The 25,374-nt window shown below is 38.2% G+C and overlaps 1 protein-coding gene across 1 annotated transcript in view; it reads left to right on the plus strand.

Moving 5' to 3' along the window:
- The window catches only part of LOC126260042 (uncharacterized), a 327,328-nt gene that overhangs the window by 176,040 nt on the left and 125,914 nt on the right, over window positions 1-25,374 (plus strand). Inside the window, exons 4-5 of the mRNA XM_049957222.1 lie at window positions 21,790-21,842; window positions 21,930-22,018. Of these exons, the coding sequence (XP_049813179.1) occupies window positions 21,790-21,842; window positions 21,930-22,018 (142 nt within the window). The remainder of the gene's footprint in view (window positions 1-21,789; window positions 21,843-21,929; window positions 22,019-25,374) is intronic.

The raw sequence follows: 25,374 nt of genomic DNA on the forward strand, positions 1-25,374 counted from the left end.
TTAGGCCTAATGAAGAGATAGAGTTTGAGAGTGGTAACGAGGAAGAGGACCTTGCTATCTGTCATTTGACTGTGTCTGATAATCAATTTGGTAAGCAGGATGATAGATTTTCTGGGGAAAAGATTAATGATGATTTGTCGCATGGAGATCGTCACATGGTAAGTAAAAACGAATTGGATCACTGTGTAATAACAGCAAGTGTACAAGGTATATATGTTAAGTTTTTACTGGACAGGGGTAATCATTTGAATGGCATGTCACAGGCATTTTCTGAATCTATTAAGAACACAGAGGGAATAGTAGTAACGCATGTTTCTGGAATAACAATTATTTGTGCTACTGGTAAGCAATTAAAGAGTGTGAAACAATAGGTACTATTAAGTGTGGAATTGGCAGGACAGCTGTTGGAGGTCAATTTGTTGGTGATTCAAAATCTCAGCAGTGATGTAATATTTGGGACTAATTTCTTGTGCAAATCGAAAGTAGGGAGTTCAACATTCTATGTTGGATTCATTATGTGGTGATAATGCTTACCCCAGCTGTCTGTCTCATTTTTTTCATTTTCCATGTTTCCTGAGGCAGTCAAACTCTTCTCCTATCCTATCTGTATTTTATAAGTGAATAAAATAAATAAATAAATAAATAAATAAATAAATAAAAGAGCTGTCGGCATATGTGGAGGATAATTAACATCTGAAGTAATCAGCTCATGTGTGAAGTTAGTATAATTGGGTGCAGCAGCAGAGGCAATATGCAGTAAAAACCATCTTGAATACTTAATATTAATTGTAGTATAATACAAGTGTTTGTGTTCAGTGCAATTGGTATATGGAGATAACAATGTAGCCATAGAAGTGTCATGGTACAGCCTTGTTTAACATTAGGGAATTATAACTTGAGACATAGCTGCCTGGAGTAATGTGTGTGGAAAAAGTAAGCAAGATTTGTATGTACATCGCCCTTTAGGCTAGAATATTAAGCAATTTGATGGAATACAGTGAAGTAATAACTTTGGCTGAACGGTAAGGAGAGTTAAGTTTGCCTTAGAATAAGGATTTGTTACCTTGGAGTGTTTTTCAGTAGAGTCAGTTTTGCATTAGATAAGCAGAGCAGGTGTTTATGTATTATTTAATGAAGCAATAATGAAATAATAAAATAATGGATAATGTTAGGGTCTTAATGGTTAGGGAGCCTGTCTCTGCAGTAGGGATATTTTTTGAGAATGCACTCCACTAACTAACATGGTAAGAAATGTAAGTAAAATAATGGAGCTGACAGGCATTATTAATGCAAAAGATAAAAATATGCAAACAAATGTGGTGTACTGTATTGATGATATAATTGTGAACTAGGCAACATTGGGTACTGTGTACAGGGTGTCCCACTCAAACTTCCAAGATTTCAAGGACCCAGGAGAGAAAAACCACAGTAGATACGACAATGAAAAACGCACCACATTGTAGAGTATCTCAAAGAATTTATATTCCCACATCAGAAGTGCCAAGTATAACCACCAGAGTGCAGCATGGTTGCATGAAGTGAAAATAGTGACTCCACAGCAGCGCACGCAAGCATTAGTGTAGTTTGCAGAAACAAAATCGCCAATTACTGTGCAAAGAAATTATCGTTGTGTGTATGAATGTGATCCACTTGATGTAAAAACAATTAAGGAATGGTATAGGAAGTTTCTGCCAACAAAGTGTTCTGAAACATTCTGGCCGTACATGTTACGGAGTTTGAGAAGAGACAGTGGAGGACATCAGACAAAACGTTTCTCAGAAGCCCATGTAAGTCAATTTGTCAAGCAACTAGGAAACTTGATGTATCTTGATCAACATTGCATCATGTAGTTCACCAGTGTCTTTATATGTGTGCTTACAAAGTGCAAATTCTGCAACATCTGACGTTGAACGACAAACCATGCCAATAACAATTTCCTGCGGATATGCTGCAGCGTAATGATATGGATACCAGCTTCTTGAAAAGAATGTTTATTCTCAGATGAGGCAACCTTTAATCTATCAGGAAGGGTTAATATGCATAATGTTCAGATTTGGGGTTCACAAAATCTGCATGTTGTCATTGAACATATTCATGATAGCTCTAAACTAAACATCTGGTGCGGGATAATGCACAACAGGATTGTTGGACCATTCTTCTTTGTGGAACAAACAGTGAATGGGTCAGTGTATCTGGAAATGTTGGAGCCATTTGTGTACCTTCAGATACAAGACTTGCAATCCAACATCATTTTTCAAGATGGAGCTCTACTGCATTAGTCAATGGCTGTTTGCAAGTTCCTGGATAGGAAAATTCCCAATCGTTGGAACGGACACGGAGGACCCATTGCCTGGCCACCACATTCACCCGATATTATGCCGCTCGATTTCTCCATGTGGGGATTTGTGAAGAAATGCATGTATGCACCCAAAGTGGACAATATTCCTATATTGGGACATCATATCACTAATGTGATTGCAACAATAACAGAGGAAATGTTACAAAGAACTTGGCAAGAAACTGAATATAGACTCGATATTCTTCATGCTACAAATGTTTCACATGTAGAGGTGTATTGATGATAAATAAGTAAATTCTTTGAGATGTTCTACAATGTGGTGAATTTTTCACTGTCATATCTACTGTGTTTTTTCTGGGTCTTTGAAATCAGGGAGTTTGAGTGCGACACCCTGTATATAGTGCAGTTCATGACACTGCAGCTGGGAATGAGAGCTTAACATACAGAGCAATATTTTAGTGAGGTACAAGTCATATAATGCTGCATCATTGGATCCATATGTTATCTGAAAACTTCTGAGGAATTATGAACTTAAAGTGGTGATAGTGGAATGAAGGAAAGTAATTTTGGTGATTAACTGAGAACTGTGGTGCTAGACTGATGTGAACCACTACAACATCCACAAGAGTTTGCTTTTGATTTAATGGAATGGTGCTGCTGCAGGTGGGTCTGGTATGCCGGCCGAAGTGGCCGTGCGGTTAAAGGCGCTGCAGTCTGGAACCGCAAGACCGCTACGGTCGCAGGTTCGAATCCTGCCTTGGGCATGGATGTTTGTGATGTCCTTAGGTTAGTTAGGTTTAACTAGTTCTAAGTTCTAGGGGACTAATAACCTCAGTAGTTGAGTCCCATAGTGCTCAGAGCCATTTGAACCATTTGGGTCTGGTATCAGGTGTCCCAGAGGTAATTGTGGTTTTTGTTCCTGCCGTCAATGTTCATTACAGTGGTTCATGTAGTGTCTTCAATCTGTAGAGGCTTGCATCTGCATCTGATTCTGTCTAGAGTCTTCATGAATTCCAAGTGACTGAATGTTGGAGCATCTTGAAAAATATCCCAGGATAACTGGTTGTAGATTACCTGCGATGACAAACGACCATTTTCACCCCACTGTATCATAGTTCCTCTTAAAAAAATGCTGTTTATTAATTGGAATTCTGCATTGGGCAGTTCCTTCAAGGCCTCTATGGTTTTCAGCAGTGCTGGATCTTCCCTCTGTTCAGCAGCAAGTTCATTTATTGCAGTGATGACTGAGATTTTATTCACACTGTTGTGTTCTGTCAAAGGATTCCTTTGAAGGCAGTTGACATCTTTGTGTCTGCTTTTGTATACCACTGTGATATCATACACCTGAAGCCTCAAAGCTCTCTTACCAGTTGACCTAATCCTTCAGGCTAGTCAGCCAGCATAAAGAATTGTGATCCACCACAATGGTGAATGGTTTTTCAATTAAACCTGCCCACTCTTTGCTGGTTGTGTGTCATTGTTTATCTTGACTTTGTAGGATAGTAAGGTTCTCTGGAAGCATAAGCTATTACCTTTTCAGCACCTTCCTGAATTTACAATAGAACTGCATTGATCCCATAACCGCTAGTGTTGGTATGAAGTTCTGCTTCAGCATTCTTGTCATACAATCCTAGAACTGGAGAAGATGCTGGTGCCTCCTTAAGAACAAGGGAAGATCCTTCTTACATCTTGTTCCAGCAAAATTGGATATCTCTGTGCTATAGTTCTTGCAAGGGATGTACTGTGGTACAAAAGTACCTTATAAGTCACTTTTAGTGTGAGCAATTCCACAGCAATTTCTCATATCATGAGCATGCTGAATGGTCACAAAATCTGTGACTGGTCTTATTTTGTTTGGATTGGGATGGACTCTTCTTGCCATATACTAGGTGCCCTAAGATTTTTATTTGTTGAACAGTGAGGAGGCACATTTTTGGATTGAGGCATAGACCTGCTGTCTAAACACGCTTCAAAAGTGCTGCCAGATAGCTCTGATGTTCTTCAGGTGTCTTAAAAACAGACAATGTCATCCAGATGTCTCGCGTATTTAAAATGTTGAAGCAGTTTGTCTATCGTATGTTCAAAGGTGGCTGGAGTATTAAACAGTCCAAATAGCATAGCTTTAAACTAATGGAGGCCAGCAAGAGTTAAGGAGGCAGTCATTTCCCAGTTAGCCTCATCGACCTGGATTTTCCAGTAGCTTGTTTGCGTATCCATAGCTGAAAAATACTTTTCTTCTTTCAAGTAGTGTAGGGTTTCATCAGTGTGTGACAATGGATAGAAATCTTTTTCCATGATGTTTTACATTTGCTGATACTTGACACAGAAACACCATGTGTTGCCCTTCTTCTTCAGAAGGATCACAGGAGAGGATGAAGGACTCTATGAAGGTTCAATGATATCATCTTGCAGCATATTCTCCACTTACTTATGGATTATCCAACATTCAGCCAGCAACACTTACCTGAGCACTGGGTACTTGGTAGATGATGCTCAGTGTTGATATGGGCCACTTGGACTTATTTTCTCCACTCCTGATTTGAATCCATCTGAAAACTGATACAGAATAGTTGCGACTGATCGATGTTGTTTCTTGTTCAGGCCAGATGGTACTGGCAATTCTATAGTAGCTTATTCCTCTACAGTGCCTGTAGTTGTAGCAGAGGATGATTCTTCATTGATGACATTAAGCTGCCCTTCCTGGACTGGTTCGGTTATCCCTATGCACAAACCCTTCGGGATGAGTTGTGGGTACATGTGAGAGTTAGTGATCCAAAATTCTCCTTTTTTTCTCCTTCACCACCTTCAATGCTTATGATAATAGCTAGCATGTAGATTTCTTCTGTGAGCCTGAATAGCTTCTTGCATAGTTTAAGTGAACATCTTGATTTATGACTGCAATTCATGTCATTGATATGGTGGTATAATAACATCTCCAATGGCAAACAACTGCCCAGAGCCATCTTTGTTATATGTGCATGTTGCAACAACTTCATCAGTCTGGGGTGATCTTCCACAGTCTATTACTGATGCCTACAAGATCTCCCATCTGAGAATGACATTATGACTACATGCTGTTAAAATGGAAAGTTCAAAGTGTTGTTCTGTTGTTGTTACCTATTCTTTCAATACATGTTCCTGTTGACTAGACATATTTCCCATTTGCATCTTTCAGCACAATCATTTTTTATCATAAAAAATTGTCTTCTTTGGATGATGATGATAAGAATCCAACATTACAGAAAAATAACGTCCTGAGTCGACTACTGCCCAGACACTTTAGTCTAATGACATCAATGAGATTTTCTGACCTCTTGGAGGCTGTTGTCCATGTAGGATTTGCATTTGGCAGCCTCCTCTCAATAGAAGGTGGCCTCACATGGATTTCCTAACGTCGGTGGTGATGGGTGCAGCTGATACCTCTGTACATTGGGGAACAGGTCTGTGTGTTTGGGAACAAATTTGTCTGTGGTATGCCATGGGATTTGTCCCACAAGCTGATTGTAATCATATGTAGTTGAGTGATGTGAATAGAACTGTTGTAATGTTTGATGTCTAGTGGCATAGCAGTCATTGAAAACTTGTGTCCTTTCTGTGCAGTAGCATACAATGTGTCCAGGGTGTCCAGCATATTGTCCTCTGTTTTCCAACTATCTGTTCTATGGACTTTATACTTGCTGTAGGAGTTGGTTGTACCTGCATTGGTTGAATCCTGGGTTGTTGTTTGATGACTCTGCTGAACTGCGAGTTGGCTGAATCCATTCTTCCTGGTGTGTTCAGCTGGTGACAGGTTGGTGATAAAGATTGGTACACCACTTTTTCAACATTCTCCATTACCTCCTGACGCTATCAGTCAACATTGGTGGCTGTTATCACCTTGCTTACTTGGTCTTGTTTACTTGTTCTACAGTTCTGGTTTTCATAAAATGCTGTATCTCTTCTCTCACTACCTGAAATCGGAGAATGGTGAGGTTTTTGTGGTGTTTCAGAGCTGCCCTAGGGATCACATTCAGGAGTCAGTCATATTTCTACTGATTCTTTTCTGTTGCTATTTTTTGATATACTGGTACCACTTGGTGGATTCTTCAGTTGTTGTGACAGGTCTTACCAGAAGAGCGTTGGTAAATGTCTTCTGTAAGTCCTTTAATAAATACAATACTTTATCAGTTTCTGTCAGATCTGAATTCACAATGTGGTATAGGAACAAAACATTCTCTATGTATGAATGTATCATTTCTCCATGATGGACCTTTTTTCAATTGTTCTTCCACTAAGCAGACTTTCTGCTGATTGCTGTCAAATATTTCCATCAGTTCATCCTGGAATTTATCCCTGCTTATGACGGTAAACAGGGTGGAGGCCGCCTTTAGATTTATGTTTATGTGGTGTGCTAAAACTGAGTGCAGATCTGATAGCCTCCTCTAGCTGGGAAATTATGCAACTCAGATGTTTATCTGTCTCATTAAGCAGTAAGGGTTCAATTCCATGCTGTTGCCTGTTGGCCCAAATAACACAGAATTCAGATGGTGTGCAGAATAGTTAGACAAATAAAAAAACACTTGATTTTCAAGCAATTACATAAATTACACTGATAAAGAATGAAATAATGTCAAAGGAAAATATATCCCAAGGGATAAATAATGTTGGCAAATGCACTGAATTAAATATTAACTTGCAGTGATCATTACAAGTGAACTAACTAAAGAAATCTATTTAACGGACATTAAGTAGTAAGCAGAGTGATAGGAAATGTTTCATCCATTATGTATATTATGTATAAGTCACTATATTAATCACCAGTGACACATGGAAAATTCTGTCCATACTTGGAAATATAACATTAGCAAAGTCTGTAACTAATAGAAATATGTATTACCATTCACACACAGTGCCCTTAAAAGTCCTGTGTGATAACTGAAATGTACACAAATTCTGAAATGTGCAAATACTGGACACTCTAAGCACTTGCAGCACTCTGACCACCCATAATCTCATTAATCCTACCACAAATGACAAGGAGGCAACTTTAGAGAAACAACACCAGCGAATGAGCCCTGAGACGCACTCTGCCTGCTCTGCTTACTTAGAGCCTTGGTCATGTGACATACTACTGTATGCAAGATACAAGGTTCCTATCCCAGAGAATTGTAATATTTACAGTTTTATTATACTTCACTTAAAATACATAATATATAATAAATAAATTCACTGTTTCTTACATATCTATATCACTTTCATTATTCAAATAGCTGCAAATATTTGATAAAAATATTTTGAATGGATAGCCCATTTCAGTTCAAATGCATGATTGTTCTAATAACCCTGTTCCCTCTGTTCAGTAATCATGCATGTAATAAAATACAGAGAAATGTGTTCTTGTCATTTTTGTCAGCATCAACTAACATTTATATGTATAATGTCTTAAGAAGAAAAACGGAATCATAGATAAGCTATTGCCAAGTTGGTTGTAGCAGTGATTAACAGTCAGTAAATATACTCAGATTGATTTTTTGTAGGTAATGTTGCTTGGCTCATCGTCCAGTAAAACTTTGAGAATGATTCCTTCATAGATCTTACCAGGTTTACAATGATTCTCTTCATTTACATAAAAATGACACTGTTTAAAAATTATCCCTTTCAAATTAAACACTGTTTTTTTAAGTATTACAAAATTTATTCCCTGGTAGCAAATTCTTTGGCATTAGGTGTATTAGGTGTGGACATACTATCTATTTGCAACACATGAAAATTCATGCCAGACTGGGACATGAATGTGGATTTTCCACATATTGCAAGCAGTTGTCGTAATCATTTCTGAGGTATCTGAAGGAACAGACCATTTCTGAGGTGTCTGAAGGAACAGACTTTATAAAATAAATTTTGTAATATGTGCTTAGACAAGCCAACGATGATGACGATAATAATCCAAAATGTTGTGAATTGTGTTTTATTCATCTCATCTCATAACATATATTCACAACCCATTTGGTTTGCATACAGGAGACATGTCAAAAATATATAATACAGTTACAATGATTTTTACATTAATAAATAATAGCACTACAATAAATAATAACACTGTAAGGATATTACTTGGAATAAGTACCATATTGTATCCAGCTTAAATTTCCAGTTTGTCCTGCATGAATTCATCTACTGAGTAATAACACTTGTGTCAGTACTTCATCTAGCTTTATTTTAAGTGAACCTAAATTCACCTGCATCAACTTGTTTCCTTTTAATTTATTACAAATTTTCATTCCCATGTATTGAGGTCCCTGGCGTACAGTCCGAGGCGGTGGGTGGGGAGCAAAAAATTTTCTTTATTTCTAGTATTATGTGAACGGACAAAATGGTGTTCCTCAAATAATTCATGTCTGGCATACAAAAGTATAATAATCTCATATATGTAAGGATGGCAGAGTTAATATTTTAAGTTTTCTACATAATGGTTGACATGGTTCTTTGTGATTTGCAGTGCACATATTTAGCATGATTTTTTTCTCTACTTTTAGTACCTACATTATGTTTGTCGAGTTGTCCCAAAAAACAATAGTGTACCTAATAATAGATTCAAAGTAGCTTGCATATGCTACTTTTTGTGTGTTCATGTCAGTTGCAGTTGATAATATTTGCGATTGTGTAGATGAAACATACCAATATGTTATCATAAGGATAGTATGACATAAGGTGTTGCGCTCAGGTGTCAGGGTGCCACATTTGTGGGCTTACATAAATTTTGTAGCATTGTTATTTCATTTATTATCATTTTAAACCTCAGTTTATTATACTGTCATTAATTTCACTACATCTCTGTTCTTGTTTGACTGTTATTGATCAATAGTTGCACATAAAACATAAAAACTTCTCATTTTTTAATTCCAGAATTCTTTTCACAAAAAGTGAAACTAGCTTTTCATTAGTAATTATATAAAAACACATGTACATGTTAGGAACATTTTCCAATTAATATGTAAATTACAGTGTTGATGAACTGATTGTACAAATTTGTATACTAACAGCTGAAAGCCATGTAAAACTTTATGTTGCAATTTGAGAGGAGTGAATTAACATTTAATTACATGATGTCAGTCAGTATACGCCAGAAAATTTTCGATTTTGATCCACCCATTTTCTGTTTGTAATAATGGATGACACACATAGTGACTGTTAACGCAATATATAAGCAGTGGTGAATCAGCCATCAGGATCCCAGTTTTCCAATGATATTTGTGAGCCAGTTTTGTTGTAGTTTCGTAACCATATTATGCAATAAACATATGATTCTGAATTATTCTGAAATATTGTGTCAACCTGCAGTCCTTGAAATGTATTTTGGCACTACCAAATCATTAGCTGCACTGTCAAGAACTCAGCAAGCTGCAGCAAATTATAGTAAAGCTGACATTCACAAATTATTTTAGTGTCACATCAGCATAAGATATAATCTAGAAATGAAGGTGAATATTTGCTGTTAACTGTTATGCCATGTTGCATTTTTATAGACAATGTGACAAGCATGCACGTATAGCCGAAGTGGTTAAGGTGACCACTCATGCTAAGCAGGAAATCTGACACATTAGCAGATGGCACATTTGTACCTAATATAGTTAATGTCAAAGAATTCACATTCAGTGAATAAATTTTGTAATATTTGAGATAGGTGTGAATCACCAGCTTTGTCTGTAAGCATGTTTAAAGCAACAGACATTGTAAAATATACTTTTGAGATTGACTGGTTATATGTTTCTTCCCATACTGATGCATTATGTATGTTGACATTCTTGATATAAACATATTTGCCCATAGTCAGCTCACAATACAGATTTCACAACATTTAACATGGAAGCACGTTGGAGACTTGGTTTCTTACATCTGCTCTCCTCCAACACTTCACAGAGACTCTCTCGCCAAAGTTAAATCACAATAAATAAAGATAGAACGCCTCTACATCTACATCTACATGATTGCTCTGCTATTGACAATAAAGTGCCTGGCAGAGGGTTCAATGAACCATCTTCATGCTGTCTCTCTACCGTTCCACTCTCGAACAAAACACAGGAAAAACGAGCACTTAAATTTTTCCACAAGAGCCCTGATTTCTCTTATTTTATCGTGATGATCATTTCTCCCTATGTAGGTGGGTGCCAACAGAATGTTTTCGCAATTGGAGGAGAAAACTGTTGATTGAAATTTCATGAGAGGATCCCATCACAATGAAAAACGCCTTTGTTTTAATGACGGCCACTCCAATTCACGTATCATGCCAGTGACACTATCTCCCTTATTTTGTGATAATACAAAATGAGCTGCCCTTCTTTGTACTTTTTCGATGTCATCTGTCAGTCCCACCTGATGCGGATCCCACACCGCACAGCAGTACTCGAGAATAGGGTGGACAAGCATAGTGTAAGCAGTCTCTTTGGTAGACCTGTTGCACCTTCTAAGTGTTCTGCCAATGAATCGCAGTCTTTGGTTTGCTCTACCCACAATGTGATCATTCCAATTTAGGTTATTTGTAATTGTAATCCCTAAGTATTTAGTTCAATTTGCAGCCCTCAGATTTGTGGGACTTATCATGTAATCAAAATTTAGCTGATTTCTTTTAGTACTCATGTGAATAACTTCGCACTTTTCTTTATTCAGGGTCAATTGCCACTTTTTGCACCACACAGATATCTTTTCTAAATCATTTTGCAAGTCATTTTGATCATCTGATGACTTTACAACACGGTAAATGACAGCATCATCTGCAAACAATCTAAGACGGCTACTCAGATTGTCTCCTATGTCATTAACATAGATCAGGAACAATAGAGGGCCTATAACATCCTTGGGAAACGCTGGATATTACTTCTGTTTTACTTGATGACTTTCCGAATTACTACAAACTGTGACCTTTCTGACAGGAAATCATGAATCCAGTCGCACAACTGAGGCAATACTCCGTAGGCACGCAGTTTGATTAGAAGATGCTTGTGAGGAACGCTGTCAAAAGCCTTCCGGAAATCTAAAAGTATGGAATCAATTTGACATCCCCTGTCAATAGCACTTATTACTTCATGAGTATAAAGAGCTAGTTGTGTTTCACAAGAACGATATTTTCTGAATCCGTGCTGACTATATGTCAATAAATCATTTTCTTTGAGGTACTTCATAATGTTCGAATACAGTAAATGTTCTAAAACCCTACTGCAAATTGACGTTAGTGATATAGGCCTGTAATTCAGTGGATTACTCCTACTTCCCTTTTTGGGTATTGATGTGACTTGAGCTATTTTCCAGTCTTTAGGTATGTATCTTTCTGTGAGCGAGTGGTTGTATATAACTGCTAAATATGGAGCTATTTTATCGGCATACTCTGAGAGGAACCTGACTGGTATACAATCTGGACCGGAGGCCTTCCCTTTATTAAGTGATTTAAGCTGCTTTGTTACACCGAGGAGATCTACTTTTATGTTTCCCATCTTGGCAGTTGTTTTTGATTGGAATTCAGGAATATTTATTTCATCTTCTTTGGTGAAGGAGTTTTGGAAAACCATGTTTAATAACTCTGCTTTAGTGGCACTGTCATCAGTGACTTCACCGTTGTTATCGCGCAGTGAAGGTATTGATTGTGTCTTGCCACTGGTGTGCTTTATGTATGACCAGAACTCTTTGGGTTTTCTGCCAGATTTGAAGACAGAATCTCGTTGTGGAATTTATTAAAAGCATCTCACATTGAAATACGCGCCATATTTCGAACTTCTGTAAAATTTTGCCAGTCTTGTGGATTTGCATTCTTTTAAATTTGACATGCTTTTTTTGTTGCTTCTGCAACAACGATCTGACCTGTTTTGTGTACCTTGGGGGATCAGTACCATCACTTATTAATTTATGTGGTATATATCTCTCAATTGCTGTTGATACTATCTCTTTGAAAACATTCCACAAGTTTTCTACACTTACATGATCAGATCGGAAGGAGTGAAGACTGTCTCTTAAAAAGGTGTGAAGAGCATTTATATCAGCTTTTTTAAACAGATATACTTTGCGTATCTTTTTGATGATTGTAGGTGTTACGGTATTCAGCCTAGCAGCAACTGCCTTTTGGTCACTAATCCCTGTATTCGTCACAACAATCACTATTTGTCCAGGATTATTTGTTGCTAAAAGGTCAAGTATGCTTTCGCAACCATTTACGCTTTGAGTGGGCTCATGAACTAATTGTTCAAAATAATTTTCTGAGAAAGCATTCAGTACAATTTCGGATGATGTTTTATGCCTGCTGCCAGCTTTAAATGTATAATTTTTCCAGCATATCGAGGGTAGATTGAAGTCACCACCAACTATAATTCTATGAGCGGGGTACTTATTTGAAATGAGACTCAAGTTTTCTTTGAACTGTCCAGCAACTATGTCTTCTGAGTCCAATTAATAGTTTAGTCCGATTGTCAGGTATAACCTCTACCCATACTATTTCACATGAAATATCTACTTCAGTTTTGCTACAAGGCAAACTACCTCTGACAGCAATAAATACTCCACCACCGACTGTATTTAATCCATCCTTTCTGAACACTGTTAGATCGTTTGAAAAAATTTCGGCTGAACTTATTTCTGGCTTTAGCCAGCTCTCTGTACCTACAACTATTTGAGCTTCAGTGCTCTCTATTAGGGCTTGGAGCTCTGGTTCTTTCCCAACACAGCTACGAAAATTTACAACTACAATACCAATCGTTTCTACAACTACCTTACCATGTTTTACCTGCCCACTTTCTGACGGACACCCCTTCTGTGAATCCCTGAGACCCTCTAACCTAAAAAACTGCCCAGTCACTTCCACACAGCCTCCGCTACCCATGTAGCCGCCTCCTGAGTGTAATGGACCCCTGACCTATTAATCAGACCCGGAAACGCACCACCCGATGGCGCAAGTCAAGGAATCTGCAGCCTACATGGTCACAGAACTGCCTGAGCCTCTGATTCAGACCCTCCACTCAGCTCTGCACCAAAGGACCACAGTCAGTTCTATTGACGATGCTGCAGATGGTGAGCTCCGCCTTAATCTCGGAAGCAAGACTGGCAGTCTTTACCATTTCCGATAGCCACTCGAAACCAGACAGAATCTGCTCCGATCCAAAGCGACACACGTCATTGGTACCGACATGAGCCACCACCTGCAGTTGGTTGCACCCTCTACTCTTCATGGCATCTGGAAGCACCCTTTCCACATCCGGAATGACTCCCCCCCCCCCAGAATGCACACGGAGTGCACACTGGCTTCCTACCCCTCCTTGGCAGCCATGTTCCTAAGGGGCCTCATTATGCACCAAACGTTGGAGCTCCCAACTACCAGCAAACCCACCCTCTGTGAATGCCCAGACCTTGCGGGCCGAGAAGTTTCCTCTGGAATGGGGTGGACGACTGCATCCGGCTGAGAGACATCGCCAGCCACAGACAGCACCCTGAACCTGATTGTCAAACAAACCAGGGAGGCCCTACAATAGGCCCCACGGAAAGTTTTTCGCTGCCTGCCAGACTTTGGATCTCCCACTCAACCATGGGTAAGGGGACAACCTCAGTGCAGGCAGTACCCGGGGAGGTCACAGCAGTGGACCGATCAGAGGACACGTGGGACGTGCTCAATGTTTCTCGCATCCCCGCATCTGATCCCCCACAGTGACGCCCCTTGGCAGCAGCCTCAAGCTGTGTGATGAAAGCCAACTCAGCTTGAAGCTGTGAGCAAAGGGTCCTTAGCTCAGCTAGCATCTGTACACAACAATCACAGTTCCTATCCATTACTGCACTCCTCCTGTTTGAAGCTCGTAAAAATATATCAGTGCAAAGGATTTGTAAGATAACATCACAGCATGTCTGAGTAAACTTTTATGAAGAAAGTAATAACCAGAACACAGATGTATTTTATAGAGAGAAAACAATTTAGATGAAGATGAAATGGGAGATATGATACTGTGTGAAGAGTTTGACAGAGCACTGAAAGACCTAAGTTGAAACAAGGCCCCGGGAGTAGACAACATTCCATTAGAACTACTGACACCCTTGGGAGAGCCGGTCATGACAAAACTCTACCATCTGGTGAGTAAGATGTATGTAACAGGCAAAATTCCCCCAGACTTCAAGAAGAATATAATAATTCCAATCCCAAAGAAAGCAGGTGTTGACAGATGTGAAAATTACCAAACTATTAGTTTAATAAGTCACAGCTGCAAAATACTAACGCGAATTCTTTACAGACGAATGGAAAAACTGGTAGAAGCCGACCTCGGGGAAGATCAGTTTGGATTCCATATAAATGTTGGAACTTGTGAGGCAATACTGATCCTACGACTTATCTTAGGAGAAAGATTAAGGAAAGGCAAACCTATGTTTCTATCATTTGTAGACTTAGAGAAAGCTTTTGTCAATGTTGACTGGAATACTCTCTTTCAAATTCTGAAGGTGGCAGGGGTAAAATACAGGGAGCAAAAGGCTATTTACAATTTGTACAGAAACCAAAGGGCAGTTATAAGAGTCGAGGGACATGAAGGGAAGCAGCGGTTGGGAAGGGAGTGAGACAGGGTTGTAGCCTCTCCCTGATGCTATTCAATCTGTATATTGAGCAAGCAATAAAGGAAACAAAAGAAAAGTTCAGAGTAGGTATTGAAATCCATGGGTAAGAAATAAAAACTTTGGGGTTCGCCGATGACATTGTAATTCTGTCAGAAACAGCAAAGGACTTGGAGAAGAGCGGTTGAACGGAATGGACAGTGTCTTGAAAGGAGGGTATAAGATGGACATCAACAAAAGCAAAACAAGGATAATGGAATGTAGTCGAATTAAGTCGGGTGACACTGAGGGAATTAGATTAGGAAATGAGACACTTAAAGTAGTAAAGGAGTTTTGCTATTTGGGGAGCAAAATGACTGATGATGGTCGAAGTAGAGAAGCTTGCACAGGATAGAGTGGCATGGAGAGCTGCATGAAACCACTCTCAGGACTGAAGACCACAACAAACAATTAAGCATAAGTTTTGGTAATGAAGTTTCATGATTTGGGTAATATTAAATATATAATTATCTGCCAGTTACTGACAAAAGGAACAAATCCAATTTCATGGGATAGTCAACATTTCCTTAAATAGCACAAAAATGGAAGAAATGGCCATTCAAAATATTTTAAGAAAAATATGAACAGTAATAGTTACCAAGTAACATAATAACTCTGAAAGTTCCCGCAATGAACATAAGATATGCAATTTTAAAAGAAACATCATCAAAATAAAAATGGTATCAAACATTTCATTAAATAGAGGTGTATCATCCTCTACTACTGAACAGGCAGCACTGTATACAGTACAGGTTCATTTGGCTGTCTTCTGCATGCTGCAGCAGTGTCATACTTGTCAAACCAGGCACTGTTAACATCAGTGATTTTATCAAAATGTGTTTGCAATAATAATTGCTGCATGGTAATTATTCCAAACTGAACTTGCTGGTGGTAGTTATTTGTGTACATGTGGAGGATTCTGTTTCACTGAGTGTTTAAATAACCATAAAAATTAATTTATTTAATAATTTATAAATGCATTGATTACATCAGAAAGCTGCCTAGCCATGTAGCTGACATCAGTGCCTTGGTGTGCCAAATGTGTTGCTAACTTGTCTGTACAATCATAACTTTGTTATAAATTACAAATGTTTAAATAATAATAGTTCTTAAACTATGAGTTTTATGACTTTGGTGATAATTTTGTTGGAGTTTAGAGCTTCTGCTGATTTTAAAACATCTTTGGATTCCCTGTAGCACACTTACAAGCGATTTTAACAGTTTATGTGAATATATAGCATTTTCACCTTAGTATTTAAGTTATTAGTCCATGATGGCTTCCATTCTTTGATAATGCTGTCCTTCCTGCCAAACTGGTATCTGGGAAATACAGCGGCCTCTCGGTGGCTGGTCACTTGCCACCTCGTGTCAACCACATCTTCATTGCAATGCTCACCAATTCTGTGGCCCAACTGTATATAGCATTCTGCAGGCTCTTGAAGCTCACAATGATATCATATGAAATAATACGGCCAACCTGCTTGTAAAGTAAAAATCTATTGGGCTTCTTTTTACTATTTTTAAATTCCTGTTGAGCTGTGTCATCCAAGTAAAAGTACAAGTTTACCAAACACACATATAATCATCCCACATGTTGTGTTTGGTGACTCAGTTGAATCCTTTCAAAAATTTTGTTGAGTCTTGACCAACATCTCTGGAGAACAATATTGGATGACTGATGTGCAGCTGACTTACTGCTGGATTGGAATCCATTGATTTCTTGGCTATAAGGACAGTGAAAATGATGTAGGCTATTCCTTGTGTTCCATTTCCTGTCCATGTAAGTGACAACTTTTATGTTGCCTAATTGGAGTCATGATGATGTAGATATTTTGAACTACCTAGCTTATCAAGCAAACAGTGTCATGTTGTAACCACACTGAAATCCAAACCTGAAGGCAGGGTTGTCAATGAAGTACAGCACTGAAAACATATTTACTATGAACACCAATTTATAGTTAGAACAGAATTGACTTCCTGGATGGAGAATGCAGCTGTTTACACAAATGTTGAGCATTCCAGAATGCTGGTATCTATACAAACAGTAGAAACATAATATATTGCTGACAAATTTAAATAATTAATTGCTGGTGGTCAGGTTTCAACTAGAAGCCTGCAGCATGCCAGCTAGCAATGCTAACCAGTATGCCACATTATGTACACCACAGCTTGTGGCAATATTAACACTCATCTTTCTTACACCTATATTTTACACAAAATTAATAGTAAGCTATAATGCTTTACATCTATACATTGGTGTTTTCATTGAGATAGGAAAAAAATTTTGTTTCCGAGGAGAACCAGCAAGCCATCTCATAGATAATGAGAACAGAATTTCAATATTTTATGAGAACAATGAAAACATAAATAGATCTGACTGAAGAACGAAAAATAAAGCTGTAGCATTCATATCTGAACGGAAGTAGCTGCTGATTTTCTCACACATAAATACCATTTTTCTCTCGCGAACAAAACCAAAAGAAGAGTCAACATGCCTAATAACAATCTGAGAACTTTTTTCTATGGGAATTTTAAAACCACAAGTACCACCACTTGTTTTCAGTAGGTTTACCTGGAATGTTAATGGTTCAGCCATGTTTCATCAAAGTAATACACTGCTGAACTACTTTCTTCTGTTATTTATTGCATCTTTTCAGGAATGTGGCTCATACTGCAACTATGTCAATTCTTTCTATTAAAAACTTCCTTCCATTGTTACTTTTGATGTGTGTGAAACCAATCTGCTTGCTTTGTAGCCAGTTTTCTCTTGCCTACTTGTTACAAGTTTTTGTGATATTGGATATTCAACAGCTATATACATTTCAAACACGCACTGCATTAAAAGATCAGTGGCCAAGCAGCCCATTTGTTTTATAGCTTTCTTGTAACAACACAAAACCAACAAATCCTGACATTTATACTGCTCTGGCACTTTTGTTTACTATTCTATGTACAGGTCTCGTGCTGACAAATATTTCTGCAGTTTGTTCTTGCATCTTCAAAATGCAACAGTAGGAGTCCCATTTTCAGATTCACATTTGAAAACGTTGTAGATGTGGTAAATAAACCTCCTCACGTGGTTGTGAAGCACTTCATGTGTATTAGAATCAAATGATTTATTTATTTGGAAACTGCGCTAACACATTTTTCAGATACACATTCACAGCTACAGTGCTACAAGAAAATAACATTGATGTGTTAATGAATAATTCAGTTGCTCTCTGAATGGACCTGCATTCTCATGAAGTACAGCAACGGCACAACATGCGGAAGAGAAAATCTTGCCATCTAGGTGTAACTTGTGGCTACCTGCTTGAAAAGAGAATGAATCCTATTGGCTGCTAGTGGTTAATGGAGGGGGATGTGCAGAATGGATGTTGCACAGAATGGCTGAAAACTTCCTTCCCACATGACGTGGTTTTTAGAGTAGCATGAAACTCCAGTTTCCATAAATTTATTGTAAAGACCACAAGACAGTCTCAGCCAATGACTAACATGCACAACATAATGATGTACGACATTTGACTCTGACCCAAAAAACAATAAATAACATAAACAGACATTATAAAATTGAACATTTGAGTATGTACAAATTTCAGTCAGAGTTTGCAACATTTGTGTCAATCATTACTTTTTCTGTCTCAACACACAGTTTATGATGGTGTTCAGTCAGTCTGATACAAAAATATTACTTTTCATTATCTTTTGTGAGGTTGTAATAATGCTAGTTTGTTTAAATAGTAGAGTCATCTCAAAACTAATTCACACATATTTTAGAAATAAAATAGTGTAACATGTACCTGCTTTCAATTACACAGTTAAGTTTCATTTCTTATGAAGATCATTCTTGCATTAATAGTACTCGGTAAGTACATAATATGTAAACCCTTGTCCCTCTTGTCCTCAGTCTGAGTGACGTGTGCTTCCTTTCTAACCTTCACAGCTCTATCCTTCTCCCCTTCCTGAGGAAGGAACTATTAGTTCTGAATGCTTGGAGTGTGTATGTACTTTAATTTGTGTTCATGAGCACTGCTGACATATTGTCTCCAAAAGAGAATTACTGGACAGGTAGAGAATTATCCTTTTGATATAAAAAAGTATATTGTGGCAATATAGGCCTAATGCACTAAAATATAGTTACAAACACTAATTTTCATTTAAATATTGAAAAGTAGATTCTGCATGATAGCTCGAAGAAAGTCTCTAAAAGCTTTTGATAACTCATTAACATAGAGTTGAGAGACTTAATACATTATGACTTTTCAAAAAAATATAGGATATATCTTCTTGCTTCATGTTTTAGTAATTGTGAACCAGCAACCCAAATTATCTATGGAGACATTAACCAAAAAAAGTATTATTCATTAGATTTTTTCATCAATTGCAAATGTAGTTGAAGAAAAATCTGGTGCTCTGTGTTATGGAGAAAACAAATTTACTCAGGAAGCATCAAGCAGTTATTATGCAGCAGCACCAATGCATGATGGGAGTGGTGATTGTGTGGTAGTATGGAGGAGGCTGGGGCAGGGAGGGGGAGGGATAGTATGGTGAGGGTGGTGGACAGTGAAGTGCTGCAGGTTAGACCGCGGGCAGGGGAGAGGTGGGGAGGGGGATAAGTCATGGAAAAGAAGATAAATAAAAAGCCTGGGTGTGGTGGTGGAATGACAGCTTTGTATTGCTGGAATAGGAACAGGGAAAGGGCTGGATGGGTGTGGACAGTGACTAATGAAGGTTGAGGCTAGGAGGGTTGTGGGAAAATAGGCTTTATTGCAGGGAAAGTTCCCACCAGCACAATTCAGAAAAGCTGGTGTTGATGGGAAGGATCCATATGGCACAGGCTGTGAAGCAGTCATTGAAATGAAGGATATCATGTTTGGCAGCGTGCTCAGCAACAGGGTAGTCCACTTGTTTCTGGGCCACAGTTTGTTGGTGGTCATTTATGTGGACAGACAGCTTGTTGGTTGTCATGCCTACATAGAATGCAGCACATTGGTTGCAGCTTGTCTTGTAGACCACATGACTGGTTTCACCTTTGAAGGGATAGGTGATGTTAGTCACCGGACTGGAATAGGTGGTGGTGGCAGGATGTATTAGACAGGTCTTGCATCTAAGTCTATTACAGGGGTATGAGCCATAAAGTAAGCGATTGGGAGCAGGGTTTTGTAAGGGTGGACGAGTATATTGTGTAGGTTCGGTGGATGGTGGAATACCACTGTGGGAGGGTTGGGAAGGATAGTGGGCAGGACATTTCTCATTTCAGGGCACGACGAGAGGTAATCAAAACTCTGACAGAGAACATAATTCAGTTGCTCCAGTCCTGGGCGGTACTGAGTTATGAGGGATATGCTCCTCTGTGGCTGGACTGTGGGACTTTGGGAGGTGGTGGGAGGCTGGAAAGAGAAGGCACAGGAAATTTGTTTTTGTGGAAGGTTGGGAGGATAATTAAGGTCAGTGAAGGCTTCAGTGAGACCCTTGGCATATTTCAAGAGGGACTGCTCATCACTGCAGATGTGACGACCATGGGAGGCTAAGCTGTATGGAAGGGACTTCTTGGTGTGGAAGGGATGGCAGCTGTCGAAATGGAGGTATTGCTGGTGGTTAGTAGGTTTTATATGGATGGAGGTACTGACGTAGCCATCTTTGAGGTGGAGCTCAACATCTAGTAAGGCGACTTGTTGAGTTGAGTAGGACCAGGTGAAGCAAATGGAGGATAAGTTGTTGAAGTTCTGGAGGAATGTGGATAGGTTGTCCTCACATTCAATCCAGATAGCAAAGATGTAATCCGTGCATCTGAACCAGGTGAGGGCTTTAGGATTCTGGGTTTTTAGGAAGGATTCCTCTAGGTGGTCCATGAATAGGGTGGCATTGGATGGTGTGATGCAAGTGCCCATAGCTGTGCCCTGGATTTGTTTGTAGGTAATGCCTTCAAAGGAGAAGTAATTGTGGGTGAGGATGTAGTTAGTCATGGCGACTAGGAAGGAGGTTGTTGGTTTGGAATCTGCCTGGCTTTGGGAAAGGTAGTGCTCAATAATGGTAAGGCCATGGTCATTAGGAATATTAGGGTACGGGGAGGTGGTATCAACAGTGACAAGCATCGTGTGGTAAAGGGACAGGAACTGTGGAGAGTTGGTGGAGGAAAAGATTGGTATTTTATTGGACTTTACTGTCCACCACCCACCATACTATCCTCCCCCTCCCCAGCCCAGCCTCCTCCTTACCCCCACCCAGTCACCACTCCCATCATGCACTGGTGCTGCTGCTTGCAGTGTGGTTCCAGTTGCGTGAGACTGCAGTTTTGTGTGTGTGTGTGTGTGTGTGTGTGTGTGTGTGTGTGTGCGTGCGCATATGTGTGTCTATTGTTGACGAAGGCCAGTGGCCGAAAGCTTTAATTGTGAAAGTCTTTTTTGTTGTGCCTATCTGCGACTCAGTATCTCCACTATATGGTGAGTAGCAACTTTCTTTCTCATAATATTGTTACGTTCCATCCTGGATTTTCCATTGTTTGATTTTTAACATAAAAATTCTTCATTGTTGAATTTACGTTGTTACAGTCTTGTAGTTGTCACTGCATATGACAATTAATATTTTCATTGTAAGGATGTAATGTTGCTCATAACCATTGCTGAACAGCCTTTGGATACATTTATTTTTCAGTTGTGTAGATTCATAGCAGTGTAATCTAGCCAGGGAGACTGCACCACCATTGTAGGCTTCATATCAAAATTTAATGATGTAAAGCTGATTGTTGAATTTTTATTTGGTAATATTCTCATGTTTGGATAATAATTCATTAGATTCACACAGGCCATCCAATGAAAGCTCATAAATAAATAAATATTACTAGTATGCATTATTCAATGAAGAAAACTGAATAACGGAGTCCTAATGTTGGTATGTTACAGGACAGAAGGAAGTATTGTGTGGGGAAGAACACTAAATTCTCCCTGGTGGCCTGGTAGGTAGTATTTACTTAACAGTTCGGTATTTGTATGATCCTTTATTGATGCTTTTAATTTAATGACTTAATAAAATGTTTTGGCAGCAGTTGTCTGTACACCTGCTCGCATGCAAGAGAGTAATATTCCAGGATGTGCTTGGCTGCAGTGGGCATGTGAATCAACCTTTGATGTGGTAATTAATAACTTGTCAGATTTATTTATTCTGTTATTTGTCCTAAAAGTTAGTATAGTGTATATACTATTACATGTCTCTATCAGTAGTACTGATATTTCTCTTACATTTCTATGTTGGTGGTCAAAGTTTTTTGCAGCTGAATGCCTCACCCCTTTTTGTGCCACACCACAACTGAGTGATGGGCATTATAACCCATTTCTCTTTCTAGCATTATGTTTATGACACTTTGTGTTCTTTTGGAACTGTGATTGATACTTGACAACAAAATTCATAAGGCAGTAAATGCACTGTGTGACAGTTGTTGGTATGCTAATTATGTACAAGGGGCTCTAGAATGGACACCACATTTTACCTTCATTACACACTCTGTGCAACACACACTTTTTGGTTCTCAACAATGCATAACCCCAGTGCATGTTGCCACAAGACAGTAGTTGATAAAAATAGGGAAAATAAGTGATCTTTTTAACATGTTCATCTCTAAATGCTCTAATGAGGAATGATATTCTCCAGATTGACAAAGAAGACATTGCTGAGAGCATTGTGGAGAAGCAAGATATGACTTGGTATCATTGGTGGGCAGTTTCTGAGTGGAGCAGTGGCAGCCAAGTTCGATCTACTATGAAGTGTCAAACTCCCTTTTTTTTTATTTGGGTACTGCATTTGGTATTATCTGTTGCACATGACAGTTCATAATAGACCCCACTATCTGAGTTGGTATTTATTGTTGTGTTGCTCTCAGATTAGATTAGATTAGATTAGATTAATACAAGTTCCATGGATCATAAATACGATATTTCGTAATGATGTGGAACGAGTCAAATTTTCCAATACATGACATAATTAGGTTAATTTAACAACATACTTAAGTTAATATAACAACTCTATTTTTTGTGTTTTTTGTTTTTCTTTATTTTTTTATTTTTATTTTTATTTTTATTTTTTTAAATATTTTTTTCCCTTAATTTATATCTAAAAATTCCTCTATGGTGTAGAAGGAGTTGTCATTCAGAAATTCTTTTAATTTCTTCTTAAATACTTGTTGGTTATCCGTCAGACTTTTGATACTATTTGGTAAGTGACCAAAGACTTTAGTGCCAGTATAATTTACCCCTTTCTGTGCCAAAGTTAGATTTAATCTTGAATAGTGAAGATCATCCTTTCTTCTAGTATTGTAGTTATGCACACTGCTATTACTTTTGAATTGGGTCTGGTTGTTAATAACAAATTTCATAAGAGAGTATATATACTGAGAAGCTACTGTGAATATCCCTAGATCCTTAAATAAATGTCTGCACGATGATCTTGGGTGGACTCCAGCTATTATTCTGATTACACGCTTTTGTGCAATAAATACTTTATTCCTCAGTGATGAATTACACCAAAATATGATGCCATATAAAAGCAATGAGTGAAAATAGGCGTAGTAAGCTAATTTACTAAGATGTTTATCACCAAAATTTGCAATGACCCTTATTGCATAAGTAGCTGAACTCAAACGTTTCAGCAGATCATCAATGTGTTTCTTCCAATTTAATTTCTCATCAATGGACACACCTAAAAATTTGGAATATTCTACCTTAGCTATATGCTTCTGATTAAGGTCTATATTTATTAATGGCGTCATACCATTCACTGTACGGAACTGTATGTACTGTGTCTTATCAAAATTCAGTGAGAGTCCGTTTACAAGGAACCACTTAGTAATTTTCTGAAAGACAGTATTGACAATTTCATCAGTTAATTCTTGTTTGTCAGGTGTGATTACTATACTTGTATCATCAGCAAAGAGAACTAACTTTGCCTCTTCATGAATATAGAATGGCAAGTCATTAATATATAATAAGAACAACAAAGGACCCAAGACTGACCCTTGTGGAACCCCATTCTTAATAGTTCTCCAGTTTGAGGAGTGTGCTGATCATTGCATGTTATGAGAACTACTTATTTCAACTTTCTGCACTCTTCCAGTTAGGTACGAATTAAACCATTTGTGCACTGTCCCACTCATGCCACAATACTTGAGCTTGTCTAGCAGAATTTCATGATTTACACAATCAAAAGCCTTTGAGAGATCACAAAAAATCCCAATGGGTGGTGTTCGGTTATTCATATCATTCAAAATTTGACTGGTGAAAGCATATATGGCATTTTCTGTTGAAAAACCTTTCTGGAAACCAAACTGACATTTTGTTAGTACTTCGTTTTTACAGATATGTGAAGCTACTCTTGAATACATCACTTTCTCAAAAATTTTGGATAAAGCTGTTAGAAGGGAGATTGGACAGTAATTGTTGACATCAGATCTATCCCCCTTTTTATGCAAAGGTATAACAATAGCATATTTCAGTCTATCAGGGAAAATGCCCTGTTCCAGAGAGTTATTACACAGGTGGCTGAGAATCTTACTTATCTGTTGAGAACAAGCTTTTAGTATTTTGCTGGAAATGCCATCAATTCCATGTGAGTTTTTGCTTTTAAGCAAGTTTATTATTTTCCTAATTTCAGAGGGAGAAGTGGGTGAGATTTCAATTGTATCAAATTGCATAGGTATGGCCTCTTCCATTAACAGCCTAGCATCTTCTAATGAACACCTGGATCCTACTATATCCACAACATTTAGAAAATGATTATTAAAAATATTTTCAACTTCTGACTTTTTGTTCGTAAAGTTTTCATTCAATTTGATGGTAATACTGTCTTCCTCTGCTCTTGGTTGACCTGTTTGTTGTTTAATAATATTCCAAATTGTTTTAATTTTATTATCAGAGTTGCTGATTTCAGACATGATACACATACTCCTGGATTTTTTAACAATTTTTCTTAATATAACACAGTAGTTTTTATAATGTTTGATAGTTTCTGGGTCACTACTCTTTCTTGCTGTCAGATACATTTCCCTTTTCCAGTTACAAGATATTTTTATACCCTTAGTAAGCCATGGTTTGTTACAAGGTTTCTTACGAGTATATTTAACTATTTTCTTGGGGAAGCAGTTTTCAAATGCATTTACAAAAATGTCATGAAATAAATTATATTTTAAATTGGCATCAGGTTCACGGTACACCTCATCCCAGTCTAACTGCTGTAGGCTTTCCCTGAAATTTGCAATTGTTAAATCGTTGACTGAACGTACTACTTTGGAGGACTGTTTAGTATTGCTGAATGGAGCTATGTCATGTATTGTAACTAGCTGTGCACCATGATCAGAAAGACCATTCTCGACTGGCTGAGCATTTATCTGGTTAAACTTATCTTGGTCTATAAAGAAGTTATCTATCAGTGAGCTGCTATCCTTTACCACCCGAGTAGGAAAATCAATAACGGGTGGCAAATTGAAAGAACCAAGTAAT

The sequence above is a fragment of the Schistocerca nitens genome, chromosome 5, assembly GCF_023898315.1.
Source record: "Schistocerca nitens isolate TAMUIC-IGC-003100 chromosome 5, iqSchNite1.1, whole genome shotgun sequence".
Lineage (NCBI taxonomy): Eukaryota > Metazoa > Arthropoda > Insecta > Orthoptera > Acrididae > Schistocerca > Schistocerca nitens.